Source organism: Ornithorhynchus anatinus, chromosome 2, assembly GCF_004115215.2.
Source record: "Ornithorhynchus anatinus isolate Pmale09 chromosome 2, mOrnAna1.pri.v4, whole genome shotgun sequence".
Classification (NCBI taxonomy): domain Eukaryota; kingdom Metazoa; phylum Chordata; class Mammalia; order Monotremata; family Ornithorhynchidae; genus Ornithorhynchus; species Ornithorhynchus anatinus.
Window position 1 is genome coordinate 64,399,836 of NC_041729.1, and position 17,153 is coordinate 64,416,988.

The following is a 17,153-nucleotide window of genomic DNA, read 5'->3' on the forward strand; positions in this document are numbered from 1 at the left end:
TTTCCACGAAGCCACACGGGCCTGTTTCGAGTTTCAAGGGGTTCGATACATTCCCCGATGAAGAGCAGGGAAAGGCACAGAAGATTATTCTTTCCATCAATCGTACTGGAGTACTTACGATACGCAGATCTCCCTCAGGATAGCACCTGAAGTGTTTCCAGTACCGTAACGGTCTCGACTACGATGCAGAATCGAGTATTCTATTCTTGGATTGGGCAGTGGCTAGCACTTCCTTGGGAGCGCAAGGAATCTGGTACATGTCAAAACTCACCTGTGCTGGGCAGTAGCAGTACGGGAGAAAGTTGAGGGTGGAGATTCAAGTTTACCGTGCAGGAGGAGGCAATGGTAAATCACTTCCATATTTTGACCAAGAAAACTCTACGGATACAGTACCAGAAGGTTCGCAGACGGACGTGGAGCCTTCTGGGAGAGAGGTGTCCATGGAGTCTCTATGGGTCGGAGACGACTCGACAGCAGGCATCTTACTAAGCACTTCAGAAAACACAAAACAATGAGGAAGAGGAAAAAATGTGATCAGGTAGGTGAGAGGAAGACGAGGAGACAAGAACATGAGGGGGATGGGATGAAAGAAAGGAAGAGTAGAACAGGTAGAGTGCCAGATGAGCAGAAGGGCACGAAAAGAAGAGGAAGGATATAGGTACTGATCTCAGCTTCGCCACTTTGCTGCGTGACCTTTGGCAAGTCACTAAACTTCTCTGTGCCTCGGTTACCTCATCTGGAAAACGGAGATTAAGAATGTGAGCCCCAAGTGGGACACGGACTGTATCCAACGTTATTATCTTTCATCTGGTTGGTGGTTGGTACAGTGCCTGGCACATAGTAAACACTTAAATACCATCATACAAAAAATGGGAAAGGGAAGCAAACAGGGGAAGAGAAGAAGAGAGCAGAGGGTGAGTTGAGCATTAATTTATGACAAAGCATCAGAAATAACAAGAATGGGGAGGGAACAGTAAACACAGGGGCAGAAAATCAGCACGGCGTAATGGATAGAGCACAGGCTTACAGGTCAGAAGGACTTGGGTTCTAATCCCAGCTCTGCCACTTGTCTGTTTGAACCTGGGCAAGACACTTCATTTCTCTGTGCTTCAGTCGCCTCATCTGTAAAATTGGGGATTAGACTTGTTCTTCCTCCCCCTTATTGACTGTGAGGCCCACATGAAACAGGATTCTTTCTGATCTGCTTCTATTTTATGCACCCCAGTGCTTAATTCAGTGCTTGGAACATGGTGAAACTTAAATTCCATCATCACCATGATCACTATTACCCAAGGAGTTGGGAAGCAGCGTGGCTCAGTGGAAAGAGCCTGGGCTTCGGAGTCAGAGGTCACGAGTTCGACTCCCGGCTCTGCCACTTGTCAGCTGTGTGACGGTGGGCGAGTCACTTAACTTCTGTGTGCCTCGGTTCCCTCGTCTGTAAAATGGGGATTAAGACTGTGAGCCTCACGTGGGACGACCTGATGACCCCGTATCTCCCCCTGCGCTTAGAAGAGTGCTCTGCACATAGTAAGCGCTTAACAAATACCAACATTATTATAAATGTAAGAGGAGGATTGCTGAAGATTGTTTTGGACCACAACCTCCCTCAAGAGGCTGTTGCAAGTCAAAACAGATGTAGCTTTGACTGTGTGTGTTGGCAAGGTGAGGGAGTGAAAATAACTTCCTTCTGTTTCCTTTTTGTTTGCATGACGCTAAGATTTGGGGAAACAGCCGACTTTTCAGAAATCTCATATAGAGAGACCAGACACTTGATAAGGAAAAGGGGAATTGAAAAGGAAAGGTGGCAACTGTCTCAGGATTCAGTCCTAATCCCAGTTTGCCACAAAACTAGGTTAAACCAATATTTGAGTTTGGAAAGGGTTTAATGTCGGCAAAAAGCTCCCCGGCACAAACTCACCGACTTGGGCCGAGAAGGAGAGACCCACAATTGGGAAAAAAGAGAGACATGAGAAGGAAGCAGCGTGGCCTAGTGGCCTGGGAGTCGGGACCTGGGTTCTAATCCTGGCTCCGCCACTTGCCTGCTGTGTGACCTTGGGCAAGTCACTTCATTTCTATGTACCTGAGTTTCCTCAACTGCAGAATGGGGATTCAGTACCTGTTCTTCCTACTTTGATTGTGAGCCCCATGTGGGACAGGGACTGCATTCATTCATTCAATCGTATTTACCAAGCGCTTACTGTGGGCAGAGCACCGTACTAAGCGCTTGGGAGAGTACAATCCAGCCTGATTAACTTGGTTCTATCCCCGAATTTAAAACATATAACAAGCACTTAAATACCAAAGGCATCGTTATGATTTCACCCCAGCGGCTTGGGTTTCACGTACAAACTTTCATGCAGAGATATCCAAGGACTAATACTCAGTCCTTTCCACACTTTCCACACTTCTGCAAGACAGTGAAGATGTTCAATTTCTCAACCTTGTCCAGCGAATCAACTATTCCAGCAGGGTGCCACGACAAAAACGCTGCGTGTTGTGCAACTGGACGGGTTGGCTCGGCAGGTTAAACAAAAACCAAGTCCCTGATCATTTTGTGTTAAATGTTAAAATGCCAGTGGTTTTATATACTTCAGTTTGGTGCAAGAGGCTGTGATTTGGGGCCACCAGTAGTGTACCCTCTCAAGTGTTTAGTACAGTGCTCTGCACATAGTAAGCACTCAATAAATCCCAATGATTGAATGATTAGAAGAAAATTTTTAATTTTCTTTGTAAGGATCTTTACTCTTATTAAGAATAACAGTTATAATTATGGCATTTAAGCGCTTAGTACGTGCCGGGCACTGTCTCACGTGGGGCTCACAGTCTCAATCCCCATTTTACAGATGACGTAACTGAAATAGAGAGAAGTGATCTGTCCACGGTCACACAGCAGAATTAGAACCCATGGCCTTCTGACTCCCAGGCCCGTGCTCTACCCACTACACTGTGCTGCTTCTTAAATGCTGACATCTCCCACTTGGTATCATCCATCCTCCAGGTTCCCAAGGTTTACAATTCAGGTTGAGGCTTAAGAGTCGTGGGGAAAAAAGGACAGAGAATCGGGGAGGTCTTGAGAATGTGCTCTCAGAAGACACGTTACGGAGAAAATCAAAATTCTGTTTTTGACACTCTCTGACCTTGCCAGTAGCCATAAAATCTCAAATTTCAATTCAATCCTATTGACTGAGCACTTACCGTGTGCAAAGCACTGTACTAAGCGCGTGGGAGAATACAACAACAAATGGACACATTCCGCACCCACAAGCAGTGCGGCCCAGTGGAAAGTGCCCAGGCCAGGGAGTCCAAGGACCCGGGTTCTAATACCGCCTCTCCCACTTGCCCGCTGTGACACCTTAGGTAAGCTAGTTAACTTCTCGGGGCCTCGGTTCCCTCATCTGTGAAATGGGGATTCACTCGTTCAATCTTATTGAGCGCTTACTGTGTGCCGAGCACTGTACTAAGGACTTGGATTCAGCACCTGTTCCCTCTCCTACATAGACTGTGAGTCCCACGTGGGACCTGATGATCTTATATCTATCCCAATGCTCAGTACAGTTCTTGGCACAGAGTAAGTGTTTCTGGGTTTTTTGTTTTCTTAATAGAATTCGTTAAGCGCTAACTATGGGTCGAGCACTATTCTAAGGAGTGGGGTGGCTAAAAGTTTATCCTCTTCTGTCCCAAAAGGGGCTCACAGTCTCAGTCACGGGGAAGAAGCTTTACTCTCCATTTTAATAATAATGTTGGTATTTGTTAAGCGCTTACTATGTGCAGAGCACCGTTCTAAGCGCTGGGGGAGACACAGGGGAATCAGCTTGTCCCACATGGGGTTCACAGTCTTAATCCTCATTTTACAGATGAGGTAACTGAGGCCCAGAGAAGTGAAGTGACTTGCCCACAGTCACACAGCTGACAAGTGGCAGAGCTGGGATTCGAACTCATGACCTCTGACTCCAAAGCCCATGCTCTTTCCACTGAGCCACGATGAGGTGACTGAGGCACAGAGAAGTTAAGTGACTTGCCCAAGGTCGCCCAGCAGGTACACAGAGAATTTGGGATTGGAACTCCGGTCCTCTGACTCCAAGGCCCAAGCTCTAGACCACGCTGCCTTCGCTTCACAAATACCCCAATTATGATTATCAAACCAGGGTCTAGAATCATAGAAAACATTTCACAGCAGCTCCCCAATAACTGTCGGGAATAAATTGGGTCGGTCACTTAATAATTTATCTTTTATTGAAACTTGAAGGCTTTATATTACAGTAATTTGATTCAAAAAATGAGGGAGGAAATCAATCTTATAAAATAAACTCAAGTTGAAACCAAACAAGCCAGCCAAATGGTACATCCCGAGGCTCTTCAGTTTCCTGGGGTTTGAAATCCAGAGTTTCATGTACAGTTTGATGAGGCCAGATGAGCTTCTCAGAAGGAAAATCAGAAAACACTCGAGGAAAGAAGTTGGCAGCTACAGGGAAGGGCTTCGTTACTCCTAGTCCTTTCTGGCCGCTCTCAGAAACAACTCTGGCTTCTGCCTCTTGAGTCGACGTGTCAGTCTACTGAAACGATTTTGGCCCGTGGATTTTCTTCATGCAAACAGTCCCATAGAGATACATGTTGTGCAAATTAAGGCTTCTGTGGGTCTCTGATGACTTAAGAGTCTTATTCTTTTCCATTTAAAATTAAGATCGGGCAGGAGAAGAGGAATTCTGGGGAAACCGAGAAAATGACCCGCACCCACCGGAGGAGACCTGGTGACTGCTCTGGGCTGTGACTCCTTGAGTTCCAACTCTGCGAGAAATCTTTGGGGTGAGCTGGTGGGAGGATCGCTTGGATTTAATCAGCACGCTGGGAAAAACTTACGAGGGAGTCGGCTCTGCGGGCCCGTGATCGAGGATATCATGCAAAGAGCGGCAACCGCTGTTGTCCCATGCCGTACGGGATGTGATCCGATGAGTCTTTTCTGCTTGTGTTTGGCGTTTGGATGGGGAGACCCAGAACAGAGGATGATTCTCACTTGCTCAAGGAGAAATCAGGGGCCAGTTCCCAAAGATTTACACCAAATCAGCCCAACGTACGGATCTCTCCGCATTTCCCTTTCCCAATTCCCCCCTGCCGGCAGGAAGAACGTGTTGCTGGAATTTCAGCAAACCTGAGTAATCGTCAGAGTCAATAAATAGAGGGAGATGGTTAAAACGCTAGTAGTCAAATACGTGAAATGATCTGCAGTGGAAGCAGTTTCACTCAAATCAAAGCCCACCGTCAGAGCGCATGTATTTGCTGGTTACAGCGTTGGCAAGCATCGGGTGCCCGTGCTTTCAAGTCCTGGATTTGGGCGTCGGAAATCCCCGGCCCCGGTGAATACCGATGCGATTTGGCTAATTTGAACAATGACTTTCATATCCTCATCAATTCCTTCCCTTTCTACCCCCGCCCTCCCAAGACAACTTTTTCCCTTTTGAACGTGTCCTCGTGAAAGGCAAAACCCTCAAAGGATAGGGTTACCGAGTCTTCGGATTTGGTTGGTGATGCCGACCGATTAATCCTCCCCCGTCAGCACCAAGGAGGGACTTTTAAATGTTTAACAGATCCTCGTCGCTGTCATCATGAAATGAGGTGACAGAGTTCTGAGCCCGCTGGGGTCCCATCTTAAGTTTCCCTCTCCATTCCTTCTGGCCATTGAGCAAGCCCACCGTGTCTTCCTCCTTGGGCCGGAGTGCCTTCCGCTGCGTGTTGCGGGCGGGCCTCTCAGTCTCTCCCGGCCGAGGTCCCTTCCCGGAATGAACCTTCACATCCGGGAGGGTCAGCACTTCGTCCTCGCTGTCCTGGTCGTCCACGTGCAGGGAGGTGAAGGCGTCCGCTGTCACACACTTGGTGGTGATGTGTCCGTTTTCTTGCCCTTCCTTGCTTGGCCTTGAAGGTGGCGGCTGGATTTCTTCCATAAGCCACTCCGTTTCATTTTCCTCTGTCTCTTCCGTGTTCACCTGGCAAACGGCAGCAAAACATACACACACACACACACACAGAGTCAAAAACAATCCTCCTTCACTTTCCTGAGCGCTGAGTAGAAACTCAGTGTAGTGAAATGTCGGTGGCACCAGTCACTGGGAACCAGCTATCAGAGGTAATTATTGAGCGTGTGTGCAGCACTCAACTAAACGTTTGGGAAAAGTCCAATACAACAGAGACGGTTAGCACATTCCCTGCCCACAATGAGCTTACAGTCTAAAGGAAGGGCTTACAGTCTAGGGGACGAGTTTACGATCTAGAAGATGAATTTACCCTCCCAGGGTTCTTGATGGGAAAATCGTTAGTTCCAGAACCAAGCTGTGATTCGCAACCTCCGCCTTCCTGTCCTTACAGATGGAACAGGGAAGAAGTGTGAGACTGGTAGGGTTCAGAACTGAGGCGCTTTCGGTAAAGCTACCGGGAAAATCCCTATAACAGAATCAGAACTGGCGTTCACTGGCCCAGGCAAACCCAAAACAAGGACGGCAAGAATGTAGCAACTTGGGAATTACAATTAAGTGGCTTGGCAGGGGCTCAAGTGAGGTTTGGGCGAACAGGATCTTTCCCAGGCTGAGTGCCGTACATCTCATGCCAGCTTTAGACCACATACGCAAAATCTTAAGTATAAGAGTGATTTTGTACCTATGGTGGAAGATGATGCGGAGCCCACAGACCTGGGCCTTTGTAACAGAGATTACTGGGTTCCAAGCCGTGGTTGGCTCCAAACTGAATTTGCCTTTAAAGGCTGGGGTGGTGGGAAAGACAGAGGGAGGAGAGCAGCCATGTCAGCTCTAGTTGACGGATGGCAGGTGATGAAGGGAGAGCCACTCACTTCACCCCCAAAGCTTTTGGGTCTCTCCTCCCTCTGTAAGACGGAGCACTCCTGGAACCCAGGATCCGCATCAGGGCTCCTGGCCACTGGGGCCTCCTTCCCCTCCCAGCCATAGTTGGGATGGCACTCTGCCAAATCCTAACCTGCTTAGCATTGTGTGTGTGTGTGTTTATGTGTCTGTGAAGCTTGGGGAGGGAGCAGAGAGACTCTACGCACCCATTTCTCTGACCCTCTATATTCCCGAGCGCCCACCTAAGTGTCTAAGGGTGTGCTTACACACTTCCTCTTGCTCTCGGGGGAAACTAAGGAGAGTAGGGAAGGGAGAGGAGGAAGGGAGAGAGTCTCTGCATCCAATTCTTTGACCTCTTATATTTCAGAACATCCAACTGTGAGTGTGTGTATGTATGCTAATGCACATAGATGCACACAGACTCACATTTCTTATTTCACGTTCTCTGGGAAAGCCTGGGGAGACCAGAGAGGAAGAAAGGAGAGAGAGTCTATAGCACCCATTTCTCTGGCCTTCTAAAAATTCTCCAAGTGTGTGTGTGTGAATGTATGTATGTGTTTTGGCATGCACTGTGTGTGTGTTGGCGTGCACACGTGTCCCACCCCATCCCCTCCTGAATACTGGGTGTGTCTGCTGGTCCCATTTTCTCCCCCGCAGTGGCACCCCCTTGACCCCCAAGTTTGTCTCCACCCTTGAAATGAAAAGCTAGCATTCCCGGGGAAGATTGGGAAGAAAGTTGACAACCTGCAAAGCTGAATCCAAATCTCTCTGTGGCATATACAATTACCTTTGTGTACTTGTAGGACACGTTTGAACCTCTCCTGCAACAGTTCGTGATCTTGTGCATCACAGTTTCCCTAGTAAAACCAGAAAAGAATGCATGTTAAGTCATCACTGGCACTTGACTCAAAAACCTCAGGGTCATCCACCTCCGAAATATCTGTTTTTCTATCTTGACCTCAGTGTTCCAATTTCAAGCCAAGGTTAAAACTCACAACTCTGAGGGCAACAGAATTGAAGACTTTTCAAACACGAAATCCATTAAGGAGTGCTCGTAATCCATTCAGTGCCGGCTCGTAATTTTTGGTTTGGGAACTCAGCGTTTTCTAATGGCTGAATACACGGGCACAGACTGATGCCCATCCCCGACCTTCAGGTTAAATCATTCCATCATATTTATTGAGCGATTACAAGCCCTGTACCCGCACTTGAGAGAGTACAATACAACAGAATTAGCGGACGAGTTCCCTGACCACAACGAGCTCAGAGTCCAGTGGGGGAGACGGACTTCAATATAAGTAAACCAATTATGGATATGTACACAGAGAGCTGTGGGGCTGAGGGAGGGGTGAATAAAGGTGCAAATCCAAGTGCAAGGGTAAGGTAGAAGGCGGTGGGAGACGAGGACATATGGGCCTAATCACGGAAGGCCTCTTGGAGGAGATGTTAAAATTCCTCCGGCAAAGCAAAAAGCCAAGGAAGAGGGGAGGTCCTTCAAATAAATAAATAAATAAACAGGGCTCCCCAGCTTTCCACAGCCCCTGGAGCAGAGACGATCAGGCACAGTGCCGCTTCACTCTCTTCCAAATCTTCATTAACGTTCTAGAAAGCGGACAGAACAACCCGCCTCTTGATAGGTGAGGGTGGAGAACAGAACATGGTGAAGACTGGAACTTTACAACTCAGTGATTTGGACATTAAGAGGACTCAGGGCCCTTTGTTGTCCTCTACTTCTTACCCAATCGTCAACAAGTGCCACAATTCCCCCTCATCTATGAACTGGGAGCTAAAGCTGTGGGCCCTATGCGGCACATGGATTGGGTCCCGTGTGATTGGCTTGTATTTACCCTAGCGCTTAGTAGAGTACCTGGCACATACCAATACCATAAAAACACCATTACTATTACAGGGGAAAGTTATGGATGTTGGAGAGTCCCACGCCCCCCCACCCTAAGGAAGCAGCATGGAAAGAGCCCGGGCTTGGGAGTCAGCGGTCATGGGTTCTAATCGCAGCTCCGCCGCTTGCCAGCTGTGTGACTTTGGGCAAGTCACTTCACTTCTCTGGGCCTCAGTTACCTCATCTGTAAAATGGGGATTAAAAACTGTGAGCTCCACGTGGGACAAACTGATCCCCTTGTATCCCCCCAGCACTTAGAACAGTGCTTTGCACATAGTAAGCGTTTAACAAATACCACTATTATTATTATTATTATTATCATTAAGGATGGCTGATCATCGAATGCTTCTTCCAAGAATCCTGTTGTCCCTTTCAGGGACACAATCCTGGGCCAGGGGATTCTCAGTCTGACCCATTAATGACAATGTGTTGCATTTTAATTCACCTTCTTTCTTTCTTGTAAAGTAACAGGATCAGGAGGCAGATTGTGAGAACCACGAGGAGAAGACTCAGGATAGCTCCAATGGCTTGGCTTCTTCCAGAAAGGCCCCTGTGACCCTGCCCCTCTCCACCCGACTGATCTCGTTCAGGGTCCACAAAGCCAGGGTTTCTGAAGCGGAAGAAAGAAGAGTGACATCATTTCGACCACACGTACCTTGGAAGCACATAATGTTATCGCATCTACTGTTTCCTTTTTAGGTTCTTCCTGCAGATTTGGGACGAAACCCCACCAGCGAATGTAGATTTCTGAGGACTCCCATGGGAAATGTCTTACTTTGAAAACATTTCTATTGTCCAGAGATGCGAAAATCGACCGGACAATGGAAAAAATAAGGGACGGTAGACCTCTGAATTGTTACAAAAGACAAAGAGGAATTGAAATAGATGAGCCCAAGGCCCGCTGAGATGGAAAAGGTGATGGAGCTCTCCTCAAAGTCTCGGAAATAGCGGGGCTGATGGGGTGGGAGGGCCAAGATGTATTTCTCCGCCCTGCCAAGAAGTGAGGAAAGAAACTCAGCAGAGTCAGTTGAGCATAGTGAAGTTCAACTAGAATTCAACTCAACCCCTAGACCTCTGTGGAAATAACCTAACAGTGACACTCCTCTTCCCCCTCTTCCTACCCCAGTAGGGGATTTAAAAAACGAAGACAAACAAAAAAACCCCAAAAGATTCACAGCACACAACAGTTTGTCACCAGAAACAAGTCACAGCAGGAAGCTGGACACTCCTGGATCTGAGACAGAGTGCTCAATACTACTTTGAGCTCACCTGGCACCTTGTCACATGAAATGAGCTTGCTGAGTTGGTCACAGATATAACAATTACAGTAATTGTCAAGTGTCTACTGTTTGCCAAGCCCAAGATGGGGCTCAGAGTCTAAGAGGGAGAGACAACAACCAATCCATTCCCATATTACAGATGACAAAACTGAGGCCTAGAGAAGCTAAACGACCTGTCAAAAGTCACATAGTCCAAGATTAGAACCCAGAGCCCCACACTCTTTCCACTAGATCATGATAGTCCTTCACAGTAGCCACCTAGGCGTGTGCGTGCGCGCGTGTGTGTGTCTGCTTTATGTATGTATTTTTGGCTATTCTAGTTGTACATTTTTATGTTTGTCTCCCTCCTGGTTGAGTGTAAGCTCCTTCTGGACAGGGAACGCGTCACTTCATCATTCTGAACTTCCCCAAGCACCTATTTCAGAGCCTATTTCACATGAAGTGGGCGTTCAATAAATGCTGCTGTTACTAGTAGTTGCAGAAATTTACTGGAAAACAATCCATCCGATCAACTCAAAGCAAAATACAGCTAAGTCTCTTGAACTGGGGAGTTTTGCAGTACTGAAGAGCCTCACATGAAGGAAAATCTATGTTACAGTATCCCGGTCTCCAATTTTAGTCCCAGCTCTACCAGTGCCCTGCTGGTCAGCCTTGAGCAAGTCACTTTACTTCTCACTTTTGTCACCTCTAATGCGGAGATTAATTCCGTGTTCATCTGGATTATCCTGTATCTACTCCAGCACTTAGAATAGTGAAGGCATATTTAATGAATACCATCATCAGTGTTATTCGACCTGTTTCCAATCCTGTGTTTAACAGAACCATTTGTTTTGATATCTTATTGTGCCTTTACCAGACAGCCACAGGTTAATCAATCAGTGGCAGTTATTTATATATATTTTTAGTGGTATTTGTTAAGCGCTTACTGTGTGCCACTGAGTGCTGGGGCTTCACGTCACCTCAAACTTAACATGCCCAAAACAAGGCTCCTTATCTTCCCACCCAAACCCTGTCCTTCCCCTGACTTTCCCATCACTGTAGACGGCACCACCATCCTTCCTATCTCACAAGCCCATAACCTTGGCATTATTCTTGATTCCTCTCTCTCATTCAACCAACATTTTCAATCCATCACGAAACCCTGTTGGTCCCACCTTCACAACATGGCTAAAATCTGCGTTTTCCTCTCCATCCCAACTGAGACCACCTTAATAATATCACTCATCTTATCCTGCCAGGATTACTGCATCGGCCTCCTTGCTGACCTCCCCAACTCCTGTCTCTCCTCACTCCAGTCCAAACTACACTGTGCTGCCAGGATTATTTTTCTACAAAAACATTCCGAACGTGTTTCCCCACTCCCCCAAAACCTCCAGTGGTTACCCATCCACCTCCGCATCGAACAAAAATTCCTCACCATTTTCTTTAAAGCACTCCACCACCTTGCCCCCTCTTACCTCCCCTCGCTTCTCTCCTCCAACTCAGCCCACACACTTTGCTCCTCCAACCTTCTCAATGTGCCTCGATCTCGCCTGTCTCGCTGACGACCCTTTGCCCACACCCTGCCTCTGGCTTGGAAGGCCCTCCCTCCTCAAATCTGACAATTACTCTCCTCACCTTCAGATCCTTAGTGAAGCGCATCTCCTCCAAAAGACCTTCCCAGACTAAGCCCCACTTTTCCTCATCTCTCACTCCTTTCTGCATCTCGCTGACTCGCTCCCTTTGCTCTTCCCTCCTCCCAGCCTTCCTTATATGTATAGATATTACGTACATACCTGTAATTTTATTTATTTGTATTAATGTCTAGGCTGCTCTAGACCTTTAGCTAGTTGTGGGCAGGGAATGTGACTTTTTATTGTTACACCGTATTCTCCCAAGCGCTTAGTACAGGGCTCTGCACAAAGTTAGCACTCAATCAATACGAATGAATGAATGGACATAATCCATGTTCCATATGGAGATAAGCTTTAATCTCCATTTCACAGATGTGGAAACCTAGCTGATGACAAGTTAAGGGACTTGCCCAAGATTTCACAACAGACAAGTGGAGGAGCCAGGATTAGAACCCAGGTGCTCTGATCCCGGGCCTGGGCTCATTCCACTTGGCCATGCTGCTCTTGACTGGGCACTTATTATGTGAAAAGCAGTGTACAAAGCTCTTGGGAAAGTACAATATGACAGAGTTGGTAGACATATATCCCCTCCATAAGGAATTTACAGACCAGAGGGGGAAATAAACATTAAAGATAATTACGGATAAGGGAAATGGGAGAATATAGGAATCTGTATACATGGCCGTGTCATTATTTAGTACTTGGGGTACAGAACCGAGAGCATTAGGTGACCCTGAATGAAAGGAGAAAAGGTGGGGAAGAAGTTGTTGGAAGAGCATTATCTAGGTGTACCACTGCATTCTATCCCAAGGTCTAGTGAAAACACTCATGAGACCAGAACTGAAAAGCAGCACGGCCTAGTGGCGTTTAGACTGTGAACCCGTTATTGGGTAGGAATTGTCTCTATCTGTTGCCAAATTGTACATCCCAAGCACTCAGTACAGTGCTCCGCACATAGTAAGCACTCAATAAATACTCCTGAATGAATGAAAGAGCACGGGTGTAAGAGTGAGAGGCTGAGTTCTGATCCTGGCTCCTCCCCTTACTTGCTGTATGGCCTCAGGCAAGTCACTTCACTTCTCTGGGCCTCAGTTCCCCCATCTACAAAATGGAGATTCAATCCCTGTCTTCCCTCCAACTTAGATGGCGTGCCCCACGTGGGACTTGCTTAATCCTGTGGTAACTGTTAAGTACCCACTATGTGTCAAATCCCACATGACGCTCACGGTCTAGGATGTAGAGAGAACAGTACTTCATCCCCATTTTATAGATAGGGAAACCGAGGTATAGAGAATCACTTGCCCAAAGTCATCTAGTACAGTGCTTGACACACACCACAATTCTTATTACTAACTGAGAGTCTGGGATTTGTTCCTGTTAGGATTAGGGCAAGAAGCTTTCCCGCTCACTGTGGGCAAGGAACACGTCTACCAAGTCCGTTGCTTTTTTACTCTCCCAAGCTCTTAGCACAGTGCTCTTGCACGTTAAGCGCTCAATGAATAGTTGAGGGCAGGGAATGTGTCTGTTATATGGTACTCTCCCAAGAGCTTAGTACAGCGCTCTGCACACAGTAAGCGCTCAATAAATACGACTGAACTGAAAGAGCAATGACAGAAGAGGTCACATGAGGGCATTTCCTGTCCTGCTTCGATAACTTTTATTTTTGTACAAAATGATTTGGCTTAATCAGTATGAGGAACGGTCATCTTTGGTCATGCTCTGGCACAGATTCTTACACCTCTGCCTCATGAGCTACGTTCCTGCCAAGCCTAACAGCGATTCGGAACAGTACCTAATTGTTCAAAAGGTTACTGCGGTGACACGGGGCTTCCGAAGTTGGATTCGTGCGTCGCTCACCGCGGGGGCCGGGAATTCTGTTTAAGTCATGTGAACAACAGCGTGGCCTAGTGGAGAGAGCATGGGCCTGGGAGTGACAGGACCCGGGTTCTAATCCCAGCTCTGCCACATGTCTGCTGTGTGACCTTGGGGAAGTGGCTTCACTTCTCTGTGCTTCAGTTACCCCCCATCTGTAAAGTGGGGATTAAATGCTACTCCCTCCAAGTGTGAGCCCCATATGGGGCAGGGACTGTTTGAACCTGATCACCTTGTATCCGACCCAGGGCAGTGCTTGGCACATACTAAGTGCTTAGCAAGTACCATAATAATAATTATTATTGTTAGAATTATTATTACTAGAGCCCTGTAGTAATAATCAGAGCGCCCTCGGACAAGGTATACCTATAGGCATCAGTTTCGTCCTGTACAGTTCCGGCAGGGAAGAAAGCAAGCAAGATTTGGCTTAAAAGTAGACGGCTCTAAATTAAAGCCATCTCAGTACTCATAATAAAGATACAAGAATAACATAATATTACTGTAGTACTTAAGCACTTACTTAAGCGCTTACTCAAGCACTGTAATAACAGCTTGAAAAGCAGCATGGCCTAGTGGATAGAGCATGGGCCCGGGAGTCGGAAGGACCTCAGTTCTAATCCTGGCTCCATCTCTTGTCTGCTGTGTGACCTTGAGCAAGTCGCTTTACCTCTCTGGGCCTCAGTCCTCTCACTTATAAAATGGGGATTAAGGCTCTGAGCTCCTTGTGGGATATGGACTGTGTCCACCCTGATGAGCTTGCATCTACTCTGGCACTTGGTACAGTACCTGGCACACATTAAGTGCTTAACAAATACCATTTTTAAAAAGTGCTAAGTGCTATCTCAATTAATTAGGTCGGACAAAGTCCCTGTCCCACATGAGGATCGCAGGCTAAGCAGAAAGAAGAACAGATAGATCTAATCCCCCATTTTAAATATGAGGAAATTGAGGCACAGTGAAGTGACTTACCCCAAGTCACCTAGCAAGCAACTTGTCTCCCGCCTCTAGACTGTGAGGTCGTAGTGGGCAGGGATCGTCTCTTTTTATTGCTGTATTGTACTTTCCCAAGCACTTAGCGCAGTGCTCTGCACACAGTAAGCTCTCAATAAATACGACTGAATATGACGCATTTGAGCCAGGTATGGAAACCATGTCCGCTGGCTCCCAGGCCCACGCGGTTTCCGCTAGGCCACTTCGTACTGCTGTCTGAACAGTTAAGGCATTACGTATTTTGGAAGGAAGGATAAGGAGTGGAGTGCACCTTAGGAAAACTAGTTGGGGCAAAAGACAATCATGCTCACCAGAGCTACATTAAAACGGTCCCATGTCTAATCAGTCACCAGAGTCTCCATTCCTGCCCAATATGGCCCTGGGCATTGGGAAGCTGTGTGGCCTAATGGAAAAACGTAAGCCTGGAAGGTCAGAGAACCAGGGTTTTAATCCTGGCTCCACCATGTACTTGCTCTGTGACCTTGGGCAAGTCATTTAACTTCTCAATGTCTCGGGTTCTCTCATCTGCAAAATGGGGATTCAATACCTGTGATCTCGCCTTCTTAGACTGTGAGCCCCCTGTGGGATCTATCTTGTGTCTACCCAAGTCTTAGTACAGTGCTTGGCACATAGTAAGCAGTTACCAAACACCACAGTTATTGCATTTGCTGTACAGCATAATGCACTCCTCATTTCCCCTTGAAGAAACTGTTTCGGGTCAGCTGGGTTTCATGGGAAGAATGGGAATGGGTTCACTCCCAGCAAAAACACTGTCACTCCCACCCTTCTTAAAGTACTCTCCTGAGTGCTTAGTATAGTGCTCTGCACACAGCAAGTGCTCAGTAAACAACAGGTCCCACATGGGGCACACAGCCAAAGTAGGAGGGAGAACAGGGATTGAATTCCCCTTTTACAGACAACGAAACTGAGCAAAAGAGATATTAAATGACTTGACCAGCGTCAAAGAGCAGGTAGGAGGCAGAGCTGGAGTTAGAACCCAGGGCCTCTGAATCCCAGGCTTATGCTCTATCTACTAGACTATGCTGCTCCTCTAGGTGCTGCAGAGCATCGGCTGAGAACTCGGGGAACCGTATGACTGACGATAATTACTACTGAACTACAAGTAGAACAAGAGAGAGCATTCATTACCTTTCCCGCAGGACACCCTGGAAACTCACATACTATTTACAAATGTTACAGATTAGACAGAAAGCAAGTCTCCCTCCAAACCCAATCCCTCAAAAAGTAATTTTGAAAACAGTCTGGCAAATGAGGAAAGTAAATATAGCTTTTAAAAATAAAGAGTTAAATTTATTGTGCTTTATACAACATTAAGTGTTGTTTTTTTGAAGTCAGACTTTACTAGCAGTTTTAAAATAATTTCACTGGTTATCTGAGATTATACTGTACTGGCGAAGACTAAATTCCCACGTAGTATGATTCTACTCAAATACTAAGAACTGGGAAGGACAAAACAAGGGAAGTTATAATTTTTCAAATTATAATTAATAACTCCAAGTATTATACCAATCATATTTAATCAATCAATTCTATTTACTGAGTGCTTACTGGGGGCAGAGCACTGTATTAAGATCTTGGGAGAGTACAATATAACAGAGTAGGTAAACACATTCCCTGCCCACAAGTTTAGAGTTTAGAGGGGGAGACGGACATTAATGTAAAGAAATAAAATACAGATCTGTACACAAGTGCCGTGGGGCTAAGGGAGGGGTGAGAAAAAGGAGGAAATCCAAGTGCAAGAGTGACACAGAAAGTAGAAGGAGAAGAGGAAATAAGGGCTTAGTCAAGGAAGGCCTCGTGGAGGAGGTGTGTCTTCACTGAGGCTTGGCAGGTGGGGAGAGTGATAATAAATTTCAGAACCTGTTACAAGCTCAAAATTAGGGGAGAAATCTTACCTTAAAGGACACACTGCAGAGGTGTACCAAGAAAAGAGGTATTGGCAGTCGGCTGTTTCATGGAGAAATTCGGGAATGCCTTCTTTCACCGTTGGGTCACAGTGGAAAAAGACAGTAGAGGAGACGAATTTCGATGTATCTTTGCCACACTTGGACGAAGAGGCAAACACGATATCCAAGTCATCATCTGCAAAACAAAGACAATATTGAGGAGAGATGAGCTCTGATGTTCATTAGAACCTTTAAATTATCATTAACCGCTAAAATCCACCCTTTTCTCTCCATCCAAGGTGCCACCACGTTAATACAATTACTTATCCTAACATGCCTTGATTACTGTAGCAGCGTCCCTGCTGACCTCCCTGCCTCCTGCCTCTCCCCACTCCAGTCCATACCTCACTCTGCTGCCTGGATCATTTTTCTATAAAAACTTTCAGGTCATGTTTCCCCACTCCTCAGGTGCCCACCCACCCCTGTATCAAACAAAAACTCTTCTCCATTGGCTTTAAAGCACTCCATTATGTTGCCCTCCTACCTCACCTAGATTCTCTCCTTCTCTAACCCAGCCCACGCACTCTGCTCCTCTAGTGCTAACCATCTCACTGAACCTCGATCTCATCTGTCTCGCTGAAGAGCCCTAGTCCACGCCCTGCCTCTGGCCCGGAACGCCCTCCCTCCTCAAATCTGACAGACACCTATTCTCTCCTCACTTCAGAGCTTTCTTAAAGGCACGTCTCCTC

The 17,153-nt window shown here is 46.7% G+C and overlaps 1 protein-coding gene across 1 annotated transcript in view; it reads right to left on the reverse strand.

Moving 5' to 3' along the window:
- Positions 1 to 4,207: 4,207 nt before the first annotated feature.
- IGF2R (insulin like growth factor 2 receptor) overlaps positions 4,208 to 17,153 on the reverse strand; it is a 158,733-nt gene continuing 145,787 nt past the window's right edge. Inside the window, 4 exon segments of the mRNA NM_001127613.1 lie at positions 4,208 to 5,978; positions 7,633 to 7,702; positions 9,188 to 9,352; positions 16,414 to 16,600. Of these exon segments, the coding sequence (NP_001121085.1) occupies positions 5,568 to 5,978; positions 7,633 to 7,702; positions 9,188 to 9,352; positions 16,414 to 16,600 (833 nt within the window). The 3' untranslated portion in view covers positions 4,208 to 5,567.